Source organism: Lethenteron reissneri, chromosome 16 (assembly GCF_015708825.2).
Source record: "Lethenteron reissneri isolate LAM-NWPU_2019-01 chromosome 16, ASM1570882v1, whole genome shotgun sequence".
Lineage (NCBI taxonomy): Eukaryota > Metazoa > Chordata > Hyperoartia > Petromyzontiformes > Petromyzontidae > Lethenteron > Lethenteron reissneri.
Window position 1 is genome coordinate 1758077 of NC_083794.1, and position 25700 is coordinate 1783776.

The following is a 25700-nucleotide window of genomic DNA, read 5'->3' on the forward strand; positions in this document are numbered from 1 at the left end:
GTTTTTTTATGTGTAATAAAGTAAATTGGCAAATCTTAAGATGACAGAAATGCAGTGTAGTTCTGTAGTTTGTATGAGCGTGGAGTATCCTAAGCACTTCCACAAATCTTCTCATTGATAAAATGTACATGTGCAGAACATTTAAAATCAAATCAAATTAATTACCCGTTTAAAATATAATTGATCTCAGTAAATATGTACGACAGTAGCATTTTTCAAACGTCAGTTATTTCGCTGACTGTAATTTGTTTGTCTTAAAATTTGTTTTACTGTACTCTATATTGAAACAAATGCTAAAATAATGCAGTGATTTGAAATAGCCAGAGGTCGATGTTTCGTTAATGTGATAGTCAATCATGTTACCTAACATTTTGAACATTTTAATATAGCATATATGCTTATCGAATATAGATTTATACAGCGTCTTATTCTGAGGACACTTTACAGCAATTGTAAAATTGTACAAAAGATGATAGTGGTCGAAATAAAGAGCGGGGTGATTACAAGTGGTGGTGTAGTCATGGTGACAGCAGAACAAGCGGGAGTGGTCAAGGAGGGGTTGGGGTAGTGATAGGGGTAGTGATAGGGGTTGGTGGTAGTGATAGGGGTAGTGATAGGGGTTGGGGTAGTGATATGGGTTGGGGTAGTGATAGGGGTAGTGATAGGGGTTGGTGGTAGTGATGGGGTAGTGATAGGGGTTGGGGTAGTGATAGGGGTTGGGGTAGTGATAGGGGTAGTGATAGGGGTTGGTGGTAGTGATAGGGGTAGTGATAGGGGTTGGTGGTAGTGATAGGGGTAGTGATAGGGGTTGGGGTAGTGATAGGGGTTGGGGTAGTGATAGGGGTAGTGATAGGGGTTGGTGGTAGTGATAGGGGTAGTGATAGGGGTTGGGGTAGTGATAGGGGTAGTGATAGGGGTTGGTGGTAGTGATAGGGGTAGTGATAGGGGTAGTGATAGGGGTTGGGGTAGTGATATGGGTAGTGATAGGGGTTGGGGTAGTGATAGGGGTAGTGATAGGGGTTGGTGGTAGTGATAGGGGTAGTGATAGGGGTAGTGATAGGGGTTGGGGTAGTGATAGGGGTTGGGGTAGTGATAGGGGTTGGGGTAGTGATAGGGGTAGTGATAGGGGTTGGGGTAGTGATAGGGGTTGGGGTAGTGATAGGGGTTGGGGTAGTGATAGGGGTAGTGATAGGGGTAGGGGTAGTGATAGGGGTTGGGGTAGTGATAGGGGTAGTGATAGGGGTTGGGGTAGTGATAGGAGTTGGGGTAGTGATAGGGGTAGTGATAGGGGTTGGGGTAGTGATAGGGGTAGTGATAGGGGTTGGGGTAGTGATAGGGGTTGGGGTAGTGATAGAGGTTGGGGTAGTGATAGGGGTTGGGGTAGTGATAGGGGTAGTGATAAAGGTTGGGGTAGTGATAGGGGTAGTGATAGGGGTTGAGGTAGGGATAGGGGTTGGGGTAGTGACAGGGGTTCGGGTAGGGGTTGAGGTAGTCATAGGGGATGGGGGTAGTGATAGTGGTAGTGATAGGGGTTTGGGTAGGGGTAGGGGTAGTTAAAGGGGGTGGGGTAGTGATAGAGTAGGCCTGGTTGTAGCTGGGTGACATTGGTGTGGAGTAGCAGTAGGAAGAGATGGGTTCTAAGGGAGTACTGTAACCAAGTGATTATAAATGTTAATAACGCACGCTTTTACTGCTAATATCAAGGCAGTTAGTTTCTGCACCACTCACCACAGGGTTGTATTCGTACAGCATTAAAGTCAATTGGTAATTGTGAAGGAGACAGACCCTCCGGCCTCTCCTGGGATATCTCTCATTTTCAAACGGACCTCAAATTTGACACGTTCAGTAAATGATCCTGCACGGCCTACACTGAGGGGAAAATTTGAATAAAATTGGGAAATGTTAAGTCACTTCTATTATAGAATTTGCCAACAACATTATTTGTAATGAGAGGTAAACATGGGTTGATGGCTTGAAGAACGTTTATGCTTTGATATTAGACGTGTTCTTCACTCAAAAAGTGACCAAAGTTTTGTTTATTTTGCACCAGGACTATAATATGCTTTATACAATTGAATGCCTATTTGCAGGATGAGAGATGTAAACCCATACTTTCTAATATTACCAATCTTTGAAAATATTAATTGATGAGAAGTACAAGACGCCCCAGGATAGACTTTTCTTCTAGGTGTCGCCATTCATCACTAACACGCGCTCACGCTGTGCATTCCAGGCTTGGCTGTGGCTCAGTACGAGGAAGACGTTCAGTGTGAGAGCGAAGAGGGAGTGTGTCAGTACAATAATGAGACGTGCAATGGCAAGTACGAGTTGGGTAAATGCGGTGGACCAATCAACCGGCAGTGCTGTCTCGGTGAGTATCTGCAAATCTACATTCAATGTGTAAGGGTGGTGTTGGGACACATTGAGGTTAGGGTGAGGATATGGAGACACAGACCCTGAATTGATAAATAAAGGAGTTGGAAATTCAGCCGGGAAGGAGGCGGCAGGGGATTGACTGAGGAGTTGAAGGAGTGAGATTTTGGCAGCAAGGAAGCAAGGAGGAGGAGGAGTTAGAGCAGTGGCTCTTAACCTTGACGCCATCCTGCACCCCTTTGGTTCTCAGAAGGGGCATCTCGCACCTTGGGGGTGCGTGCACGCCAGGTTAAGAACCACTGCGTTAAATGGACCTTCTGGAAAGTTCTGGAGAGATCTGCGGGCAGTGGCTATATAAGGGGTATGGGACGCGTGCCCGGGGCTCTCGAAGAGAAGGGTTCCTGTCAGTGCCTAAGTGTTGTAGTTTGAGGAACTTCAATCAAGTCCTTACCCGAAGATCGCCTCGTGTGGATTCCCTTTCACATCTCTTAAACATAACACTTTGTGAAATGAGTAGCTGGCAGTTTGGTCTAAAGTTAACATATTGAGGAGTGCATGAAATAAAAGTTATACAAAGTATTTTAATGCATTAAATTAAAACAAAATCTGCTTTATGTACGAGATTGTATTGAATAAAGGCAAAATTCGGGGTAGGCTGGAAAGGCAACTCGAGGATATTTAATTAATTAAACATAAAAATACAGTGTATATATGTTGAACTTCTTTCGCACCGTACGTAGCGTACCGTGATAATTGGAGGTGCGGGAAAAGGCAATCAACACAAATAGCAGTTCTAAAGAAATTCGTTTTCATTTTAGATTTAAAAGTGCATAGCTCCAGTAGCTTCGTAATATCGGAAGAAAGAGCGTTCCAGACGGCCGCAGACGCGTACATCTAAAAGCGCGCGATGCGGTAACCGTCTTTGTTCGATGGTTGACCAAAAGGCGCTGCTGCGAGGATGACCGGAGTTTGGCGTGATGATTTATGCTCCTTGAGATTAGCGAGGTACAGTATGTCATCGCCACGGTAGACTGGTGCAATGGGAAGCCTGTCACCCGCATGCTCTAATCCTCGTGTTTATTTACCCTCAGAAAACGAAAATCCGCTCAGATACAGCCTCCAACTACCGCCTTATGGCCATGGTAAGTGACTTGGATTTCACTGCACAGTCATTTATTTTTTAAACGACTCAATGGTACTGTATGTATTACATTCGTCTGCCTGATTGTTCACAATTATCTGCATTTTCTTCTTTCCCGACTGGGAGAGCTGCTTCCTGTTCGCATTTTTTTCGTGGACAGAGTTGCGTGGCAAATTATATTTTTTTATATTCGTGGGATAGATGAGATTTTCCATACATGGCACGAAAAATCTACGTTCACTGAATCGATACAGTGCCCATTCATGAATAAAAAACCTTGCAAGTGTTTGTTCGAATTCTAATATATTGGCATTTAATCCTTCATCTATTGATAACATGTGCACCAATAACATCTATGACCAGGGAGCTGTGCATATGCAAAGTGTACGCATCACACGTGCAGGTCACACGCCGTTGCCATCGTCACTGTGCGTGCGCTATGCATGATGCCACCAATGGGCACACACGGACTGCACATGCATCGCACATCCTGTGCAACACAACATTCCCATTGCTGTTCAAAACCTCCATTTAGAGGTCAATACCACTTCAACACATTGGCAAAGCAACGTGGCGCTTCAGTAGCCACTGGAATCCATTTTCGTTTCGGGTTTTATTTGCAAAAGTAGTCATATTGTTTTCAAGTTACGAGTGGGCCTTCACCGACTCATTTACCCAGCGTTCACTTCGGGGAATTTGTCATGACTCTTATCCGTGAATTTAACCGAAAAAACTTTTTCACGAAAAACAATAAACTAGATTTTTATTGTTTTCTATCTACGTGCCTTTACCAAAAGAAGCAAAGAATATCATCCTATATACCTGTCAACCCCTTATCAGTGCCTACCTTATTACAGACCAATTTAGACATTATTGGTCACCCCGTGCCCTTATAAATATCAACGTTCATCTTACATAGTCCCATCACAAGGGAGAAACACAAATAGACTTTTTTTGCCCGTATTGAAGCGGCAGTATGCCGTATGAACCTGAAAACTCAATTTCCCTGTACAAGAATACGGGTAAACCGTATGCGTTGACAGGTATGCATCCTATTTGCATGTATTTGCAAATGTTTCATGGAAAAGTGGGGAAAATCCACGGATAGCTCGGATAATAGGATCTGCGATGTCCATCCCTCCACATTACAGCAAATGAGAGGAGTTCTGCATTATCTCAATTTAAATCATGACATACCGTATACGCAGTAATTTTATGCATATTTTAATTGAAAATGTATGCAAATGTTGACAAGTGTTGAGATTTATGATTTTTACAGGGTCATAGTTTAAGAATCATTGGTCTGTCAACAGTTATTAAAATAACATTATTCCACTACATTATATTGCATTGCATACAAATTTCTTATACGTATTTGCCACTGAAAGTCGTCCATCCAATTATGACATTTGACAAAAGGGCAGCAGAGATTTAACAGGCTGCTGAGATTTGGTGATGTCGAAACTGGTCCAGTAATTTGGCTTGTTCAAACAAATGGTAATTGGGACAAATTGATTCGGAAGGCCAACTGGGTATCGTGTCCCTACTTAGGATAGACAGTATGAAATTAAATAAAAATGTACACGTCACATTTTCTGTTGGAAACTTAACATTCAGTCATTTCGATTGGGAATTCGTAAGTGGTATGCATGATAGAATTAAGCAACTACATTCTTTACAATGAAAGCCATAACGTGGGTTAAGGAATTTAAGAAAAAGTGTGGCTTGAGATAAGATGTGTCTGTTGCTAGTAAAATTATTTCAGTGTTCCATCTTTTACACCAAAATTAAATATACCGCACGATATAATCATGTTTGCTAGCATGCAGTATTTAATGTTATTCTGTTTTAATATTCTCATTTTACAGTGATTACTCAATGCAAACAGGGTGACTTTTGCCAGTCCCTTGGTGAAAAGTGTCAGGACATTTGGAACCCTAATTTGAAATGCAATGGCAAATATAGACCGAAAATGTGCCCTGAACCAGGACATTGTCAGTGTTGCCTACGTAAGTATCCGCAAGTCTGAATTCGTGCATTAGACACAACTAATGCATGTGGGAAGATACATTGAAACAATCACTCTGTAGTCCACACACTTCGCGGTACATATATAGCACAAATTATAAGTTACGAATGCATTCTCTTCCACTGGGCAAACCAACGGCAGTATAATGCAACTTCATTTGTGTAAACATTCGATAGAAGTAAATGTTTAAAGTGATAGAAAGATCACATTGTATTGTATTACTTCTGACGGGATTGACTTATTTATTTAAAGTAAAACCCGAACCGGTGCGATGCAAGTTACTCTTCAATGTAGCCAAAGCAGAGGGTTAAGCCAATTGTAGGTAAAACCAAGAAAGTCAACGTTCAAAATCATATGAGCAGGTAACTGATTTTAGATTAATTCTAGTTAACAAATTCAAATAGCTGGAAGAGCACATAAATGGTTGTCACCACTTCAGACAAATAATTAACCAGAATAGCTATCATCATCAGCCATGGTCCATTCACTGCTGGACGAAGGCCTCCACAAGCCACCGCCAACTCTCAGGATGCTTTTGATGTGACAATCCACCCAGCAATTGCCCATGAACTGATTTAATGATGAAGCGACATTCAGAGGAGGGAACACGCCAGGGACGATTTCACCAAAGGGATGTAACGATGAAATCAGCTTGTGTTCAGACAGAAGCTACGTGATAGGCTTCAGCAGGCAATCCCGGAGTAGATTGAGCGTAGCTGATGATGATGACAATGACTTGGGTTTCACACCAGCAAAGAACGCATCTTGGAACGTCTGCCTCGGGTTTATTTGTTACATAGCCCGGAGGCTAAAAGGCGTTTCCAATAAGCCATTTTTATACGTTTTAAAAAAAATAGTACAGTGTTCTAAAAATAAAGCGTGTTACGAATAAAGCAATTTTTTTGCTTTAAAAAATGCTATCTTTCCATAATACATGTTTTTTTAGTTACATCGCATAAATATATAAATGTGTCGTTAAACACGCCACCACCCGACACAGCCAATTAGTAAGGGTTGTCAAATAGCCAGAACATGCCAATTCGTCACTAGTACAGCACACCAGTGTGTTGGAGAGCCAAGCCACAACTTTACAATCTCCAGTTGTCGATTGAACTCCTGTTTCAATAAATTTTGAGTTGATTATGCAGTATCGACGAAAATGGAGGTAGAATTGTAAACAATTTGGAAAATGGAAGTCGCCTGCATTCTAGAAGTTCACAACACCATTCTATTCAATGAAAGGCATGGATTGGGGACTTATACTTTGGTATTACGTGTCCACTGGCAAACATCTAATGTTGTTCTTTTCTTGCATCGGTGCCAAACAGATTGTTTACAAAGTAAAGTTATGTTTATTAGCATGGAGGATTGAAAGGCATTCTACTTTAATATGTCTACTGTTGCTGGGTGCAAACAGGGTGCCAAGCAGATGAACGGTGTAAGAAGGTTGGTGGGTCGTGTCAGTACAATAATTACAAATGCCACGGCATAAACATGCTGAACATGTGCCCTGGAGGAAAAAACTGTCAGTGCTGCGTCCGTGAGTATCCACACGCCTTCAGTCCTAAAACTCTTGAAAACTCATGAACCCTAATTTTTAAAATGTTTAGTTATAGTAACAAAAATCCCGGGCTTGCCGGATTTTGCACTTATCCGGACCACGGAAGACGACACCAGTAAGATAACCGAGTTGTCGTGCAGTGCAGGCACACGCCCAGCAGGCGGCGTGCAGTGCAGGCACACGCACAGCAGGTGGCGCACGCCCGGCAGCTGCGTGCAGTAAGCCCCGTTCACTCGTCTTAAGCTCTCGTCCAGACCTCTTCAATTCTTCTTTCTTTTCGTCTTTCGTGCTGGCTCTTGTTTCCACTGTTGTGTGAAGGCCTGGCAACATGCAAACGCTGTGTATCAAGTTCGTACTCTTTTTGATGTCAAAGTTGACGTAACACTTTCTCGGAAGCGAATCGTGATTTTTATTTAGTTTGTCCTTTCATTAGAAATGTAGAATTTCCAATACTGGTTTAGGACTGCCATTCTATAGGCAAGCACTACCGAGTGCTCATGTTGAATACGGAGACACTTATGACCTTATTATAACAATGTCAAAAATGTATAGCAACTAATGCAGCCAACATGCAAAAAGTGTAGAATGTGTTCTGAATGTGCACATCGATATACATAATTATGTACTTTGTGTTCTATAATGCCGTACAGCAAAATGGAAACCCTTCTGTCACGGCCAAGTGGTGAACGTCGTGAGAGGATGCGAGGGTAAATATGGGTGCGGTCACTACAAGGCACATCGGTAAGAGTCTTCACTCGCTCAGAGGCTACGTGAGGCACACCCATTACTTCTGGCGATTACAATGGTCCAGCCCAGCGGTCGGGAACCTATGGCTCGCGAGCCATATATGGCTCTTCTGGTGACGGCATATGGCTCCCAGACAATATTGAGTTGAAAAAAATAATAATAAAATAAAAATAAAATCAGTTTGGAACTGATTTTAAAATACTTGTGATATTGCTTAATAATACTGTGTCATTTTAAAGTAAACAGAAATTAGTTTTGAAGATAAAATTTCTCGGGTCACGGATCCCGTGACCAGAAGTCGCATTTAAAGTAAGACATTTAATTTATTATACGTTAAAAATACTATATGGCTCTCAATGAAATATATTTAGAAATATTTGGCTTTTATGGCTCTCCCAGTCAAAAAGGTTCCCGACCCCTGGTCCAGCCCCACCTTTTACAAATTTACCATATTGTGTTCGTTCTGTGCAATTGAAAGAGTGGCTGTCAATGTCTGTAATTGAAAACGGTATTCAGTCTTCCAAGTAAGTCCAAACACTCTTGTTATACAGTAGTTATAACTTCATATGTCATTTGTGATTACGAAACTGTTCGTAATACTTTTCAGAGACAGTTTTGAGCTAATATAGCAGTTTATTAGTTTCCTTATACATTTTATAGTAAGTTATCTTCAGACGATACACGTTCTATCTTTGAGAATACAATCAAACCATCCTTGTGCAATGTGCAAGTAGACAGGACATTAAGTTCAATTGATCTGATGATAGAATCGGATTTATTTTTCTGTCAGACAATTGCATTTGGCGCTGAGTGGAGCGAGGCACATCGCTTATATTGAATTTCATGGCTCTGAGTAAAGTTCTTCCAGTAATATAAAAAATGATATTACTCTTACATCAATTGTATATACCATAGTACAATAACGTCTTACACTTCAGAAGTCCATCTCGAATTACCCACGCAAGATGTGCATATTTTGCTTAACACTGAAATCCTACCGTGCAGCTGAAAAAGCATCGGGAGTTTTTGAGGCGTTCAATATTTATTTATTTTAGTGTCTTTTCTGGCTTACCCCGAATTTAGGCTTCATGAGGTTTTATTGTATTAATTTTACGGGACATTTTACATTGCAGCACACACTTAGCCAAAGGTCATTTACCATCGCATAGGTAAATGTCTCACCTTTATGAAGATGAAGCAAACAGGTTTCATTCATAAATCAGTGAACAACAGTTGAGGAAACACCCACTGCCGTTATTTTCACAAAATGGCTTTGTAATTGATAACAATAAAGAAATCCACGTGAGTTTGGATCCAATCACTGAACCAAGCGATGGAAGGCCAGATTTAAACCCTTGTGGTTATGTGATGGAACTAATTAAGATATTATTTGCTTATCCGACATTGTTACCATAGCACTTGACATACGTCCTTATTGAGGGTTGACTAAGCCCATAAACCCTGCAGGGTTAATAAAATAACCACGACCTTGTAGGAAGTCGAGAGTGGTTGTTCCTTGGAGACACTGACCTCCACCCCATTGACATCAGGGATTCAGGGCCTCCTTAGAGATGAGCATCATAACAATATTGAGACACTGGGCATATTTTATTTTATTGAGATGCACACTCATTTTTACATGAACAACTCCGATATGAACAACATGTGTGCCGTACAGTATATGTATTTTAAAGTGAAAATAACCTCCTCTTTTTAATTTAATACAGTCCACATGGCATGCACATGGGAGTGGATATAATTTGCCCGGATGGATCGAAAGTGAATGCACCATTCAAAGGAGAACTGAAGGGTTGGGCCAGGGCCTACAAGAAAAACAATGCCGTCAATGATGGAGTGATCCTTTCCAACTCTGGTAATGTTACACACTTGTTATAATTAATCCCATTTTGCACAACGCTATTCACTTATTGTATATGTTTATACTACTTGTTCTTGCAGTTCATAGGCTAAGCTTCTTATGATGAATGTGAAGACTAATACACCTCTTCTTGGTTCTTTCGGTAAAGTCACGTAGAAGGGAAGTACGTGACTTTACCGAAAGAACCAAGAAGATGAATCCCTGCAGTCACGAAAGCTTTAAATCGAAAACTAATACACCTCTTTAATGCATTCAGTAAAAATCATAAAAATGTGATTCTCCTATACGCATATATATGCAGTGCTATGAACAAACACATGAGTTTGGGTGAATAAACAGAGAGAATATAGCCCCACAACCTGACAATCATTACGGGCCTAGAAAGATGTTTCTGGGTCTGTGAAGTATAATCCATGCGGGATTTATGGACCAGCAGTGGTGGAAGAATTATTAATATCAAAAACAAGACATTTAATCAATATGGACCAACCAATAAATGCTTGTCAAGTTGTAACTGAACAAAAACATAGATAAGTAATAGCTTTGCAGATTGAAACATATAAAAAAACATCTATTGTGTGGAAATGTGTGGGTTCATCCACGATAATACATAGTGCATTATTGTCTGACATTGAGTTTGAAGTGAGAACAATGTATTTTACAATGACATTTTAATTCCAATACTAACATGTTCGGTGTTTGTCTCTTTGATTGTGTGTGTGCAGTCTTCTGCATTAAGATTTTCCATGTCCACGCGTACCACTATACAGGCGCAGTTGACAGTGATCAGGCAATTGGGTATCTGCTGAACGTGCAGAAAGTTTACCCTGGAGTCACCTCCCATATCCACGTCGAGATGTGTGATAAATCCAGGAATCCAACATTTTACTTAAATTAACAACGGCATGAATTGCTGAAGACGGGGTCTTTTTACGTTTCATTCTGGGACTAGTTTAGGGTTTTGCTAATATTAATCACAATAAATTACAAATTTTGTGCAATGAAATATGAGTGATATTACAGGACTTCCTCAGTATCCATAGCTACATCTATTTTCCAGAACCACTAGACCACACAACCTCTAAGCTGCGCTCTTAATTTGCACGGAATTATCTCAAGTGAGAGGCCAATATTTGAAAGGAGACTCTTAAAGCTACAATGGCTTCAATTGCATTAGTATAGTTTGATAAGAATCTAGTCATATCTGCATTACTTTACGCAACATTCTGAATCCCAAAAGGAAGGATCCTAATTGGGATGTTTTGTAAAATGAGAGCATTTGTTGCGTTTGAGGAAAAACAAAGTCCTGAGAAACTCCCACGAATAACGTGTTTAGAACACTAAAACAGCGTGCAATTAAAGTCAATCGAACTTCCCTAATTAGCAACCCACTTGCAGTACGCTGCTGTTCCTCAACGTGAGTGCTACAAGAAGGTGATAATCGTGTTATAATTGTATGATGTTACACTTGGCCAAGTTAACCCCAATTTGCTTTCGTCCTGGTACATAGAAAAACATTACAATTTAAATGAACGCTTCTGGAGCGCACTAAGTGTGGTTAATTTCACTGCTACCTTTGAATAAATTCAGAACGTCTTTTTTTATTGAACTGGTCATTTTGTGTAATAACTGTAATCCAGGGCTTTAGGAGGCAAGGATTGGGTGAGTGAATAGATAACTGAAAATTCTAAGGAGACGGCATTACAGCCAATGGCTTTGTGAACCATCAAGTGGGACATTTCTAAATTACCCCCTTCTATGTGTGGATTTTCTCTGAGCACATTTTTTTCCCACATGCAAAAACATTTTTTAAATACATTTTAACAGACTTTGCTAGGACAAATAAATGACAAAGTCGCCATCAACAATGCTCAATACACTGCTGGATGAAGGAAACTGCCACGATCAATAGTATCCATAGAAATATTCATTTTTAATTCTCGTCGGGATAAAAGTTTAGATAGTCACCCACAGTAAAATCTGGTCGAGTGGTAGCATAGCATGACATGTTTAGGGTGACTAGTGTAGTTCTAAAGCATTCATGTCATACATCCTGTGTATTAAGCATATTTTTTATGATGCAAACACCTGTAATATCATAAAGCATTCATGCATATTAAATGGTATTTAATTAGTGGTATTTTTGATTAATGGCTTGCGGGTGCCGATACAGTATTTGTACCATTTGCTTGATGATGAGATTGCAAATAGTCTTACGAGATCATACTGTATTGTAGAAAATAAAGGTGTTTTTTTCTGCTATCGTCTCATTTTATTTGACTAGTCAGTGCCTGCTTGTTGTATGGGCCAATCCAGGGGCGGTTTCTTCATTAGGGCAATTGGGCGACGCACCACCAATGTCATTCAACCACAGAGTCACGCTAGCAGTCACTGTGACTCTGGATATAGTCCAATCAGCGTCATGTCACGTTCTATGGAGTACCGCCTCTTTTTGGGCGATTTCACTCCGGCTGAGAATCGCCCCGAGTGGCCCCATAGACTTACATTCAAAGATGTTTTTTTTCGACCGGGGGGCGCTGCAATGCATTCTCTATGGCTTCCGGGAGGGCTCGCCCTAATGTGCTTACGTCATCATATGTAAGCACGTTTCATCCAACAATATAATTTGTCGCCACCTAGTGGAATCTTTAATAAAAGAAACTTGAGTGGATTGTATTAATAGTGAGTATAGAAACAAACAAGATGTATTGTAAGAGTCACTTTATTTTTCATTAATATTAAAGAAGTGAAGTTGCCTTTACATGCTTAAGCTGTTAATTTATCCATTGCATGGGTGGACCTTATCCTTATCAATCATCCAGACATTTGCCCCCCCTGAGAGATTTTGCAGGAGCCGCCACTGGGTCAATCCATGGGTGGAGTTTGTGGAGGGGGGGGGCATCTTCATTAATGTATTTTCAGTATTCTTTGGGTCTTTCGGTAAAGTCACGTAGATCGGTTCAAATTAATAAATATAAAATAAACAAAAAACTACGACGTTTCGATCACAACACCAGCGATCGTCAGGAGGAAAACGGGGAAAGTTGCTAAGAGCAGACTTTTAAAGGTTTAAAATGGGTGTAGACCCTTGGGTTGTTGGATGAAGGAAATTGCCACCATCAATAGTATCCACATACATCTTTATTTTTAATTATAGTCGGGATAAAAGACCCTTAAGCTACATCCATTGTATATTCTTAGGTTGTTTTCGGTAAAGTCACGTAGGTAAAAAATTTAAATTAACAAAAGTAAAATAAAAAATAAAAATCACGACGTTTCGGAGGCAACACAAGCTTCCGTCTTCAGGTGGAACCATCACAGCACGACTGCTGTATCAAGTACTAATTTTAATTTTTTACCTACGTGACTTTACTGAAAAAACCTAAGAATATGAATCCTTGCAGTCACAAAAGCTTCAAATCTAGAATAACACCCATTTTAAACATTTTAAACAGTCTGCTCTTAGCAGCTTTCCTCTGTTTTTCTCCTGATGACGATTGCTTGTGTTGTGTACGAAACGTTGTAGTTTTTTTTTATTTAATTTGTATTAATTTGAACCTATCTACGAGCCTTTACCGAAAGACCCAAAGAATATGAATTCCTGCAGTCACGAAAGCTTTAAGTCAAGATTTATTTTCAGTAGATTACAATAAAAAATAAATGTGTTATATGCAGCCACAATTCTAAATGTGAGGGACAAAGCGAACCCCTGCCCCCCTCCAAATATAGAAGTCAAACTCCGCCTATGGGCCAATCCATGTCTAATGAGTCTACCAGACGAAGATTGAGATGACACACCCTTCTTTATTTTCCGCACGAATTTACGTCGCACGCATCCACTCCACTCCGAATCTCTCTAATAAGTACCCCGATGACCCCACCTCATCCGGTGACGTCAACACTCTCTCACTGGGCGTTCTGTCTCTCGCCCCACCTTATTTTTCCTTTCCCTCATGATGGATCACGTAAGTATTAGCACTACATCACCCCCCCCCACCCCCCCAAAGAAAAAGTCGTCCGCAACTCAACACAACTCGTGCAAATCCAAGGGATTCAGGGTAATTCCAATGGTAGGGGAGTAGGGAGAGATGAAGAGGGGGGGAATAAAATGTTACTTTTTTCGGTCAATAAACAAGCAATTACAAACTCAACCAGAGGCCTGTAATTTTGTGTGTGTAGGTGTGGGGTGTATGTATACAGGACATAATTTAAGATAGTAATAAATGAGTAACCATAAGACAAGATGGTACACACAAGGTTCAACCGGACCTTCCAACCGTAACAAGCGAACAACCGACGACAACCTCCAGTGCGAAGGAATGACAATATCCTTTTCCTCAGTGGTTCTGTGGTCTTGCATGCGGTGGTTGTTCATCAATGTGGGAGCATCAACCAAGCCCATGCCCGAGTAACGGGGCCGTGTAGCCGTGGCTCAGTTGGATGCTGCCACACCTCCTTGGTCACGGACGGTCCTGGGGAAAGAAGGCAACCTTCTTGAGGTTGGTTCGCTGCGGCAAGTGACTTCCCCGACCTCAGCAGTGATGATGGTGAATGAAGGGGTGAAGGTGTAGTTGTTCGCGGTAACCTGGTTTTTGGTGCGTGTATTGGGTGCTCCTCCGTGTCTAGTGGCGCATCCATCATAGGCTTAGACTGGACAGGTTTTAGATGGGCGAAATATATATACCATCACTAATGTCCCAATTGGACACGTACACATTGAAGTCTAAGAATCTCTACCACTTTCACAGGGCCCTGCCACGGGCAGTTAATTTTGGGTGTGGTCCCTAAGGGGACCTGTGGACAGTGTAGCCACCCACTATCTCCCACTATGAAAGGCAGGGGCGTCACTCCCTTTAGCCTAACCCATTCATTCGCGGAACGGGCGGAAGCCGCTGCAGTTTGTGCCGCTTCCCTCGACGTCTTCCAATGCTGCATGACTCATCGTACTGCAATAGGCCATTTCGGAGCCCCAGCTGGGAGGTAAAAAATCTGGCACTCCATGGGAGGGTCCGGCACCCTACCATACATCAAATAGAACAGAGAATATTCCGTCGATGCATGCGGGGCCAACCGATATCTCGCCAGGACCCCGCCTATGTGTAAGTCCCAGTCTGTCTGAGTGTCATTGACCACCTGACAGCATGGATGTGATGGTGCGATTTAGGCATTATACCATTCCATCGGTTTGTGGGTGGTGTGGAGAAGTGTGTTCTTTCTTAGTGCCTAGGATGTCGCACACTTACTGTATAAGTTTTGAAGATTCTTTTTTACCCTGGTCTGTTAAAAGTCTATCAGGGGCCCATTTATCCATAACATATCCATGTACAAAAGCTTTCGCTATTGACTGAGCGGTTTGATCCGCTAGGGGCCACGCCACCGACCATTGCGTGAAATGCTCTACCACTACTAGCAGAAATCTGTGACCTTTGTCGTGCGAGGTAGGGGTCCCAATATATCCAAGGCCACCAATTCATTAACCCGTGAAACCTCGATTGATTGTAGGGGCAATTTCATCGGGTGTGCTGGCAGCTATCGCAGCGCACATTCTACACATGAGGCTGTCCATATGCGGATATCTGCCATCATACTCGGCCAAAAATAATGAGTTTTAATGGTAGAGTGTTTTCAGCTCCCACAAATGCAGGAGGTGGCGGCCATGCAGCTCCGCAACTAAATTTTTGTGAATGGAGGTTGGCACGATGACACAGTAGGACCGTGTGTTTATCTCCCAAAGCATCAACAGCCCTTTGTAATCTACCAATGTCAAAGCTGTTGGAGGCCGGTCTTGTTATGGGCTATATTTAGCGATGGCACAAATGGGATCAAGCATCTCTTCCTCAGATTGCGATCGCTGCCACTCCTTCTTGACTCAGTCCCAAATCCTGATCGGCTAGGGGAGGCTCCGGCTTGTCTTCCCATATGTGCACAGGTGTTACAAGGCACTCCGTGTCAGGTGAGTGATTTACACCTGGGTGACCCCTTACCACATGCACAAGTACCTGCCTCTGGTAGACACGATAAAGCATCTGCATTAGTGTGGTGCAACCCCTTCCTATGGACCACCTCATAGGAAAATGCTTGCAGCCTTTCAATCGATCTGGCCATTTTACCAGAGGGTTGGTCGATAAGCAACGAGTATTGCAGTGCTGCGGGGTCAGTCCAAACCTCTAATTTCTGTCCGTATAGGTGTAGTGACATCAGGAATATCACTGTATGGTGCCGGCCCAGAAGGGGAGTGCCGTTCGATGTTCTTACATCGTGGACAGCACCGTGTGGGTGGCTGTGTGTAATACCAGCCCTAGCGCGGCTTGGTGAGCACTGGGATAGTGCGGGCACCATGTACAGTGCGTGGTGGGGGCTCCCACGAGGGGGAGTGGGTGAGTGTCAGGCTAGGGACAGGTTGCCCCGGGCCATGGCACTCTGGTTGACCCCATAAACACGTGATCCGGAGTGTCCACACATGGGGCCCCAGATGGGGAGAGGGGGGGGGGGGCTAGTGGGTGATCACGTGTCTAGGGAAAGCTCTGGAGAAGGATCGAGAGGGAACGAGAATGCTCGAGAAGGCGGGCTGGGACGAGGGTGGAGCGGCCCTGAGTGGGACCGGGGTACCTGCATTCTACAAGCTGAAAGCTCTACGTCTCAAGCTGGAAGCTCTTCGTCTTACGAGGCAACTACGTGGTCAGAGACCCGAGTGAGGGTCCAACCCTTCGTGGCAGTAACCCCTCTGTATAGCATAGTTAGCTGGGTGGTCACCACCCTAGCCTGTATCGGGCCGTTACCCCTTTGTGTTACGGTGTTACAATAAATGTGTTGCCTCTAAAAGGAACAACGCCTGTGACTCAGTTGGACTCACTACATAGGTTTGGCTGAAATTGCCGCACTAAATGCACAATGGCAAGGAGTTCTCACCTGGTTACGCTGTAGCATTGTTCGGCCGATGGCAATACCTGGCTGCCATATGCTATTACCACCTCCTCTTCCCGACTGCACCTGAGTAAAAATAGCCCCAATCTCCACATTGCTTGCATCTGTATCCAGCGTGAAGGGCAATTCATAATCTTGGTATGCCAATGGTGGTGCCTCTGTGAAGAGCGTCTGCAGATTTTTAAAGGCCACCCTCTTCTGTACTCCATTTGAACTTCTGCACCTTAACTGTGAGTGTGTGGGTTTTGAAATGGCCGCAAAATATTGTACGAATCGACGGTAATAGGAAACAAAGCCTATACATCTTCTTACTTCTGGTACAGATACGGGGGTTGGCCATTCTCTAACACCCCCGTTGTGCTGACTATGTGCCCCAGGTGCGAGATAGTATTTAAAAGGCTTTAGTTTAAAATGTGCTTCCCTAATACATGAGAAAACCAGCCTCAGCCGGTCTAAGTGTTCTTGGAAGGATCGTCCTAAACAAAATTATATTGTCCGAATATATCAGGCAAACGTCTCATTCGAGACCTGTTAGTACTAGTTCCATGAGCTGTTGGAATGTGGCTGGGCCGTTTGTAATCCCATGGGGAGACAGTTAATATTAAATAACCCCTGCGGTGTCCTAACGGCAGCCTTGTTTTTCGAATCCTCATCCAGTGGTAGCTGCCAAAACCTAGATGATAGGTCCAATTTACAAACGTATTTGGCAACCGCTAAGGCATCCAAGGAATCGTCAATCCGTGGTAGTGGATAAGCATCTGCCATCTTCACCTTATTCCGTCGATGGAAATGGATGAAATACCGCAATGAACCATCTAGTTTCTTTACCAGGATGATAGGGGCCCCGCATGGGCTCATGGATGGCAAAATATATTAGCTTTTAGCATCTCGTCGATCACGTTTTGTATATGAGCTTTCTCGCCCGGCCACATGCGATATTAATTTTGTAGAAGGGTGGCGGGTTTCCCATCTCTATGTGGTGTGACATTAAGTATGCCCTAAATCATACGGTCCATTACTAAATATATTCTCAAAATCCTGTAATAATGTCCGAAGGGCCTGACCCTGTGGCTCGGACAAATTAGCATCCTGCACTGTCATAGCTTCCAGCCAGGGCATAGCCTCCTCACACGCAGCATCAGTTTCATCTTCCATTATTTCTCCCTGCGCTTCTCCGCCCCCTGCTGGCATGGGCCAGACATGTGCCAAAACCGTTCCCCCATGTATAGTGATAGGTGTGTTTGCCATGTTTAAAACTTGGATAAATAGTTTCTGGTGGTGACACAAGATGGTGTCCACACCTGCCATGGCGTGTCGGTCCATGAACGCCATCGCCGGTGATACTATTATAGGTGTTTCTGGTCGAGCCGTCAACAGCAGAATGCGATATCAAAATATTTGTGATGCCGTGAGCATTTCCTTAATGACTGCCTGCACCTCAGCCGATGTCCGGGTGCCATTGTTTGGGCATACAAATAATAGCCATTCCCCTGACAGCATTTCAATCCACCCCTGGTCCATAACAATTTTGATAGAGAGTTGATTTAAATAGTCTATCCCCAGCAAACAGGGAACGGTTAATGTGTTGGAAAGAAGTACGGGTCTCGAAATGACCAGTTCTCCTACGCAGATTTTGGTCTCCAATTGTCCTACACTTCTCATGCTGATTTTGTACGTTTGCCCACTGACAAAGAAATGATCAGTCTATAATTTTAATGGTAGGTTTATTCGAACAAAATCCAGAAAAACGCATGTCAAAAATTTTATAAATTGATTTGCATTTTAATGAGGGAAAACAGGACCCTGCGGGGTGGGCTGGTAGGAACGAATATCCAAAGAATATAAACATAATGTATTATTACACTTGTTTAGCCAGGAAAGCCCCACTGAGTCTAAAGGTTTTTGTAGGGTCCTGCCAAGTGTTTGCAGTAGGGGGCGATGTTGCTACACCGAATTGGACGATACGAAGGGAGAGTGTGAGGCCTATTTCTAGGCTCTAGGCCTAGCTGTAGGCGTTAGGCCGCTGTGAGTTAATTTATAATTTAAATGTTTTAATTATTTATGTAAAAGCTTTAAATTTAAATGTTTATATTTAAAAACATCAGGGAATGTAACATTGTTAAACATTAACTCCCTTTCACACACGCGGGGGTACGATACGAAGGGAGAGTTCGAGGCCTAGTTCTAGGCTTTAGGCTTAGCTGTAGGCTTTAGGCCGCCGTGAGTTAATTTTAAATTTAAATGTTTTTATTATTTATGTAAAAGCTTTCAATTTAAATGTTTCTATTTATAAGCATCAGGGAATGTAACATTGTTAAACATTAACTCCCTTGCACACACGCGGGGGTACGATACGAAGGGAGACTTTGAGGCCTAGTTCTAGGCTTTAGGCCTAGCTGTAGGCTTTAGGGTGCTGTGAGTTTTTTTTATTTAATTTCAAAGCTGTTTTAATTTCAAAGTTTTAATTAAAAGCTATCTCAGGGAATTATAAGGGAATGTTACACGTGTTTAGCCAGGAAAGCCTTTTTTAATTTAAATGTTTTAATTAAAAGCTATCTGAGGGAATTATAAGGGAATGTTACACTTGTTTAGCCAGGAAAGCGTCACTGAGTCTAAAGGTTTTTGTAGGGTCATGCCAAGTGTTTGCAGTAGGGGGCGAGGTTGCTACACGGACGGACGGACGGACGGTCGGACGATATAATCTATTGTAGGCTGGTCCACTTCGTTCCTACCAGTATAAGTATTTGACCCCTCTGCAAAACATGACTTAGTACTTGGTGGCAAAAACTCTTGTTGGCTATCACAGAGGTCAGACGTTTCTTGTAGTTGGCCACCAGGTTTGCACACATCTCAGGAAGGATTTTGGCTCACTCCTCTTTGCAGATCTTTTTCAAGTCATTAAGGTTTCGAGGCTGACGTTTGGCAACTCGAACCTTCAGCTCCCTCCACAGATTTTCTATGGGATTAAGGTTTGGAGACTGGCTAGGCCACTCCAGGACCTTAATGTGCTTCTTCTTGAGCCACTTCTTTGTTGCCTTGCCCGTGTGTTTTGGGTCATTGTCATGCTGGAATACCCATCCACGACCCATTTTCAATGCCCTGGCTGAGGGAAGGTTCTCACCCAAGATTTGACGGTACATGGCCCCGTCCATACGTCCCTTTGATGTGGTGAAGTTGTCCTGTCCCCTTAGCAGAAAAACACCCCCAAAACATAATGTTTCCACCTCCATGTTTGACGGTGGGGATGGTGTTCTTGGGGTCATAGGCAGCATTCCTCCTCCTCCAAACACGGCGAGTTGAATTGATGCCAAAGAACTCCATTTTGGTCTCATCTGACCACAACACTTTCACACAGTTGTCCTCTGAATCATTCAGATGTTCATTGGCAAACTTCAGACGGGCATGTATATGTGCTTTCTTGAGCAGGGGGACCTTGCGGGCGCTGCAGGATTTCAGTCCTTCACGGCGTAGTGTGTTACCAAATGTTTTCTTGGTGACTATGGTCCCAGCTGCCTTGAGATCATTGACAAGTTCCTCCCGTGTAGTTCTGGGCTGATTCCTCACCGTTCTCATGATCATTGCAACTCCACGAGGTGAGATCTTGCATGGAGCCCCAGGCCGAGGGAGATTGACAGTTATTTTGTGTTTCTTCCATTTGCGAATAATCGCACCAACTGTTGTCACCTTCTCACCAAGCTGCTTGGCGATGGTCTTGTAGCCCATTCCAGCCTTTTGCAGGTCTACAATCTTGTCCCCGACATCCTTGGAGAGCTCTTTGGTCTTGGCCATGGTGGAGAGTTTGGAATCTTATTGATTGCTTCTGTGAACAGGTGTCTTTTATACAGGTAACAAGCTGAGATTAGGAGCACTCCCTTTAAGAATGTGCTCCTAATATCAGCTCGTTACCTGTATAAAAGACACCTGGGAGCCAGAAATCTTTCTGATTGAGAGGGGGTCAAATACTTATTTCCCTCATTAAAATGCAAATCAATTTATAACATTTTGACATGCGTTTTTCTGGATTTTGTTGTTGTTATTCTGTCTCTGACTGTTCAAATAAACCTACCATTAAAATTATAGACTGATCATTTCTTTGTCAGTGGGCAAACGTACACAATCAGCAAGGGATCAAATACTTTTTCCCTCACTGTATGCCACAGTAGCACTGTGGCCATAAAACGCAAACTATCATCGTATTGCAATCCAATGGAGTCTGCGCACCTTCAATGGAGAAATAGCAAAACTACACACACTCTCTCCTGAAGCCTTCTCGTAACTAGCAAACCTCGACATATGATTTTAGCTCCTGAACATATTTCCATACACACGAGTAGAATAGGAGTGCTCACAACGACCAATACACAGCTAATGGTATTGGTTAATCCCCTCAGAAGCTAAGCAGAGTTGAGCCTGAATGGGTGAGCATCAGACACAAAAAGGTTTTCAGGCCTTATGGAGCTTCGTAGTGGCCAGTAAAGATCATTGTAGCGACGTCTATTGCTGTACTGTACTTATATTGCAACTGCCTTCAACCCGCAGTGATCAGTGTAGTGACGTATGGTCAAGTAACACGAGCACACACAGGTGTGGGGAGGCTGTCAACCAGCTGTCAATTGACAAAGAGGCTGTACGCCTAGATAAGTTATTAATGTTCATTTTACTTGTCGAAACAACGTATCGATTGTCTCCATTAGCTACAAAGTGGCAAGTATTGTTTATATATACATTTTAGTTTGGCGCCGTTGTCGAGTCAACATATTAATCTGGCTCTATATATAGCTATTAAAAGCACTGCAGTGATAAGGATAAGCCTGTATTTAATGTCAACATACTATTTTGTGAGTGGAATTTGATTTTGTATAATGCATGACTTGAACATGCATTACACTCCATTATTGGTTGGACATCCATCAGTTTAAACCGACGTGAAAATGCCAGCGAACGTGCAATACAAATCTGCCCCCTCCCCTCCCCCGTTTCTGCTGGAATTAAAAAGGCTTAAATACGAGATGATTTGGTTTCTGATTTGTCACATTTACACACAATTACTACCTGTGAATGGTTATTTTCATCATGTTTGGTATAATGTATTCAGTATTTACAACGCAAGCATGTTGCAAATACTGAATACGCAAGTATGTTATTTTGATGTTATACTTCCTTGCTTTACCATGACCCCTGCAGCCACTGCTGCAGTTTTTTTTTACAATCTACTTCTTCTTTCACATGTATCAATAACAGCAGATAAAACATATAATTGTAGATGTTATCCACACAATTGTCTGTTCAGACGCAAAGTGGATATTGTCCATTCCTCCTTTAAAGGAGTGAAGATAACAACAGCAGCAGCGGAGTTTGGGATTGGTGGCCGCACTCGCATTTGTGCATCAGGTGGTCGCATCGGCCATGCACGGTCCTGATTTGGTTGATGGTCGACCATTGGTGGCGTGGAAGGTTGAAACCTGGAGGTTCGAGGTTAGGGTCCTGTATGAGATGTTTATTTTTTACGTCGGCCGCAGTCCAGTCTTGCTTCCATCTCTCACCTTTTTACCATGTTAAACAGGAATAAATTCTTGAATCAAACCCATCCTTAAATCAAATGAGATACAGGTGGATCCTCAGTGGTGCATTACTTTAAAACAAATGTATTGAAAGGTGACTCCCCATTTTGGCAAAATTTAGAATGCTGTATATTTCGTATCTGAACATTCAGCACAAGACTAATGCGTCCTAATCAACTATTGACAAAAAGGCTGTACATGTACATTCGCTTGAACACAATCACTATTTCAGCTGTATAAACAACATAATGATATCAAGAGCTGGGAAACTATTATTGGAATGACAAATTAAAATAATGTGGGTACTAAAGCTTAAATAAAAGGTGAGTCATGGCATGTCTAAAAATGGCCAATACTGAACCGAAGCAGAAATGCCACCTCATGCATCAATTAGGCGCGGTTACATACAATAGGTCAAGTTTTTTGGACGATGTGTTTCAGTTGTCTACTCAAGATATTAATCGGGCCCTCAATACAGCGAGTGCAATAACGACAATGAGAAGGATAATCCTTTAATATTTAATGTCAAAGGAATTCAAATATTTTAATGCAATACAAGCATGACTCACAATTTGCATGTTGCTATATAATGTTTGGCATAAGAGTCGGGAAATCAGAGGGCAGTGCTTCTGCAACTTCTCCAATATTGCATTGGTCTTGTTGAAGAAGAACAGGAGGAGAATGAATATTCTCATTCTACTTGTCCTTTTGGGACCTGGTAGGGTCCGTTTAGTTCTCTATATTCAAACAAATGCTAAAATAATAGTGATTGGAAACATCCAATGATCGAAGGATCGTTTTTCTTATAGTCAATCACGTTACTTCACATTTTAAAATAGTAAACATGCTAATTTAAATGTGTTAATAATACACGCTTTTTCTGCGAACATTAAGTCAATTGGCTTCTACACCGCTCGCAGTGATTTGTTCATAGAGGTTTGAAGTCCACTGCTTTCCAGTTTGTCGAAGTGTGAAGGAGACAAACCCTCCTGCCTCTCCTGGGATCTCTTATTTTTAGATGGATTTCAAATTTGACATATTCAGTAAATGATTGTATGGTCTACACTGAGGGCAGAATTGGAAACCATTTGAAAAACGTAAAGTTACTTGCATTATAGAATTTCGTAATACCATTCTTTTCAATTCGAGGGAAACGTGTTGGGGACTTGAAGACAGTGTGTGGTTTTATATTCTACGTGTTCTTCACTCAAAATGTGATCACAGTTTTTATTTTTGTTTTGCACCAGGACTAAAATACGTTATATACAATAAAATAACGTTTTTCAACATGGGAGATGTGAAACCATATTTGTTTGTATTAATAATATTTGAAAATATGAATTGATAAGAAGCACAAGACATGCTAGGATACACTTTGCTTTTCGGGGTTGCTGTTCATCACCAATATTTGTTAATGCTGTGCATCGCAGGCTTGGCTGTGGCTCAGAACGAGGAAGACGTTCAGTGTGCGAGTGAAGGTGGAGTGTGTCAGTACAATGATGAGACGTGCGATGGCGCGTACGCCGCGGGCAAGTGCGGTGGACCAGTCAACCGGCAGTGCTGCCTCCGTGAGTATCCACAAGTCAGCATGCATGTTTAGAGCAGAGCCAACAAAATGTTTGGGGGGCTGCGTCCTTTATTCGCCTCCAGCCCACACTTGCCCCCAGCCCTCTCCCAATCCGTTCCCCGCCAGAATGCCCCAGCCCCTTTATGTCCCCCTCCTGTATCTCCTCGCCTGCTTCTCCCCCTCTCCCCTGTTCCCGCCCCACTATCTACCTCATTTCGGTAGGAAGCTTCTCCATGCCCCTTAACTCACTGTCTATCTCCATTCCAACTCGTGACATCCCTTACCCATACATTAGACGCAACACCAATAATTATAATGGATTGCTCGGTAAGGACATGTGCAGACTCGTGTCTATATTCCAACACTGCATAGAGGAGGTTTGGCGGATCACACAAATGTTGCAAAACTCCCTTTCCGTGGACGTCTAGGTGCTATATCTGTAATAAAGGACTCTTTCACTGTGTCTGTCTCCATTGTCCTTTATTTGGGTTCTTACAACTTGTCCCACACGGCCCTCGCTCAGAGCCTTCCCGCTTGGCAGCTCGACAGCTGCCGTCGCTCCCGTAGCCTTTCCCCACTCCCAATGCAGATCCGCTGCAGGCTTCCCTCTCAGTCTCTCCGCCCGTGTGCAGTCCTTCAGCTGCTCTCGCTGCAGCTCCACCCGTGCCCGGACACCGCTGGCCGACGGTGCCGAGTCTCACCGCGTGGCGATCTCGCCACTCTCCACTCTCTGCCCTGCGTGGCCTCCTCCTGTCTCTGTTCCCACACTCTCCTCCCGTCTCTTCCGGTTACCCCCCTTAAGAGCTTACCCCTCTCTCCCACGTGACATAACCCCTCCCCCCGTGACGTCATATCCGCGAGGCCGTTTACGCCCGCATTACACCACCCTCCCCCGTGGAGAAAATTCCAGCCGTCCTCGGCTGAACAACAACAACAACAACAAGTAATGCGAGCGACCAACAACCATCAGACATGCAAGGACAACGAAGCATACGATAAATATAACAATAACAACAAGAACAAGAACTGTATAAATCAACGAAAAGTAAGGGACTTTGACCGCGTGCGGGTCGCCGGCCCGTCCTGGACGGGCGGCGGCCCCCCTGCAGACCGAGAACGCGACGGGGTTTTAAGAGCGACAGGATCAAGACTTCCTGTCGCTATTGGAGGCCCGCCAACGTCACGGTCCCGTATCCCCGAAGGGCCAGAGTCCGGGGTGTCCTGCAATCGTGTCCGCGGCGGGGTCGGAAGGGCGGCGGGGCTCGGCGTCCCCGCAGCCGTGGTAGGCCCACCCCGAACAGAGTCCCCTGTCTCCTGCAGTGTCACTGCCGGCTTGTCTGTAAAAGGCACGACAGGCGCTCTTGCAGGGTCAACAGGCACAGGCAAGGGTGCGTCGGCAGCAACAGACCCCGGCAAGGCAACATCAGGAGATGACGCATCGGTTTGAGGGGCCACATGTGGTTTCAAGCGAGACGTGTGAACGTACCAACGCCGAGATCCGAACCGAACGCATGCAGACTGTGGGTTGGTAACCTCGATAAGCCGAACAGGCCCTTGCCATGGTTTATGTAATTTATGGGAGGTCCTTGGCCGCACCTGTGGGCAATGCAGCCAGGCCATGTCCCCCACCTTCCAGGGGCACTTCCCCTTAGAGCGTCGAACGCACCGTTCGTTCCGGGCCTGGGCTTTGGCCGTAGCCATGCGGGCCCCTTCCCGCGCCTCAGTGACAAGGTGAACGGTGTCCTGAATGTAATCAGGAAGAGGCTTAGTAGGTCCCCTCACTCCTGTTCCCAACTGCACATCCATCGGCGGCACGTTTTCGCGACCGTACATAAGGAAAAACGGCGAATATCCTGTAGACGCATGAGGCGTCATACGGTATGCCGAGAGTACCCCAGGGATATGCAAATCCCAATCA

At 43.5% G+C, this 25700-nt stretch overlaps 1 protein-coding gene across 2 annotated transcripts in view; it reads left to right on the forward strand.

Annotated features, from left to right (window-relative positions):
* Window positions 1–25700, forward strand: part of LOC133342853 (leukocyte cell-derived chemotaxin-2 homolog) — an 89928-nt gene that overhangs the window by 107 nt on the left and 64121 nt on the right. The window contains exons 2-8 of one of the 2 annotated variants that reach the window (XM_061552185.1): window positions 2234–2371; window positions 3465–3515; window positions 5383–5523; window positions 6961–7083; window positions 7755–7845; window positions 9579–9724; window positions 10456–11938. In XM_061552185.1, coding sequence (XP_061408169.1) covers window positions 2234–2371; window positions 3465–3515; window positions 5383–5523; window positions 6961–7083; window positions 7755–7845; window positions 9579–9724; window positions 10456–10628 — 863 coding nt within the window. In that variant the 3' untranslated portion in view covers window positions 10629–11938. Of the gene's footprint in view, window positions 1–2233; window positions 2372–3464; window positions 3516–5382; window positions 5524–6960; window positions 7084–7754; window positions 7846–9578; window positions 9725–10455; window positions 11939–25700 lie in introns of those variants that run through there. The other variant, XM_061552186.1, reaches the window with a different exon arrangement.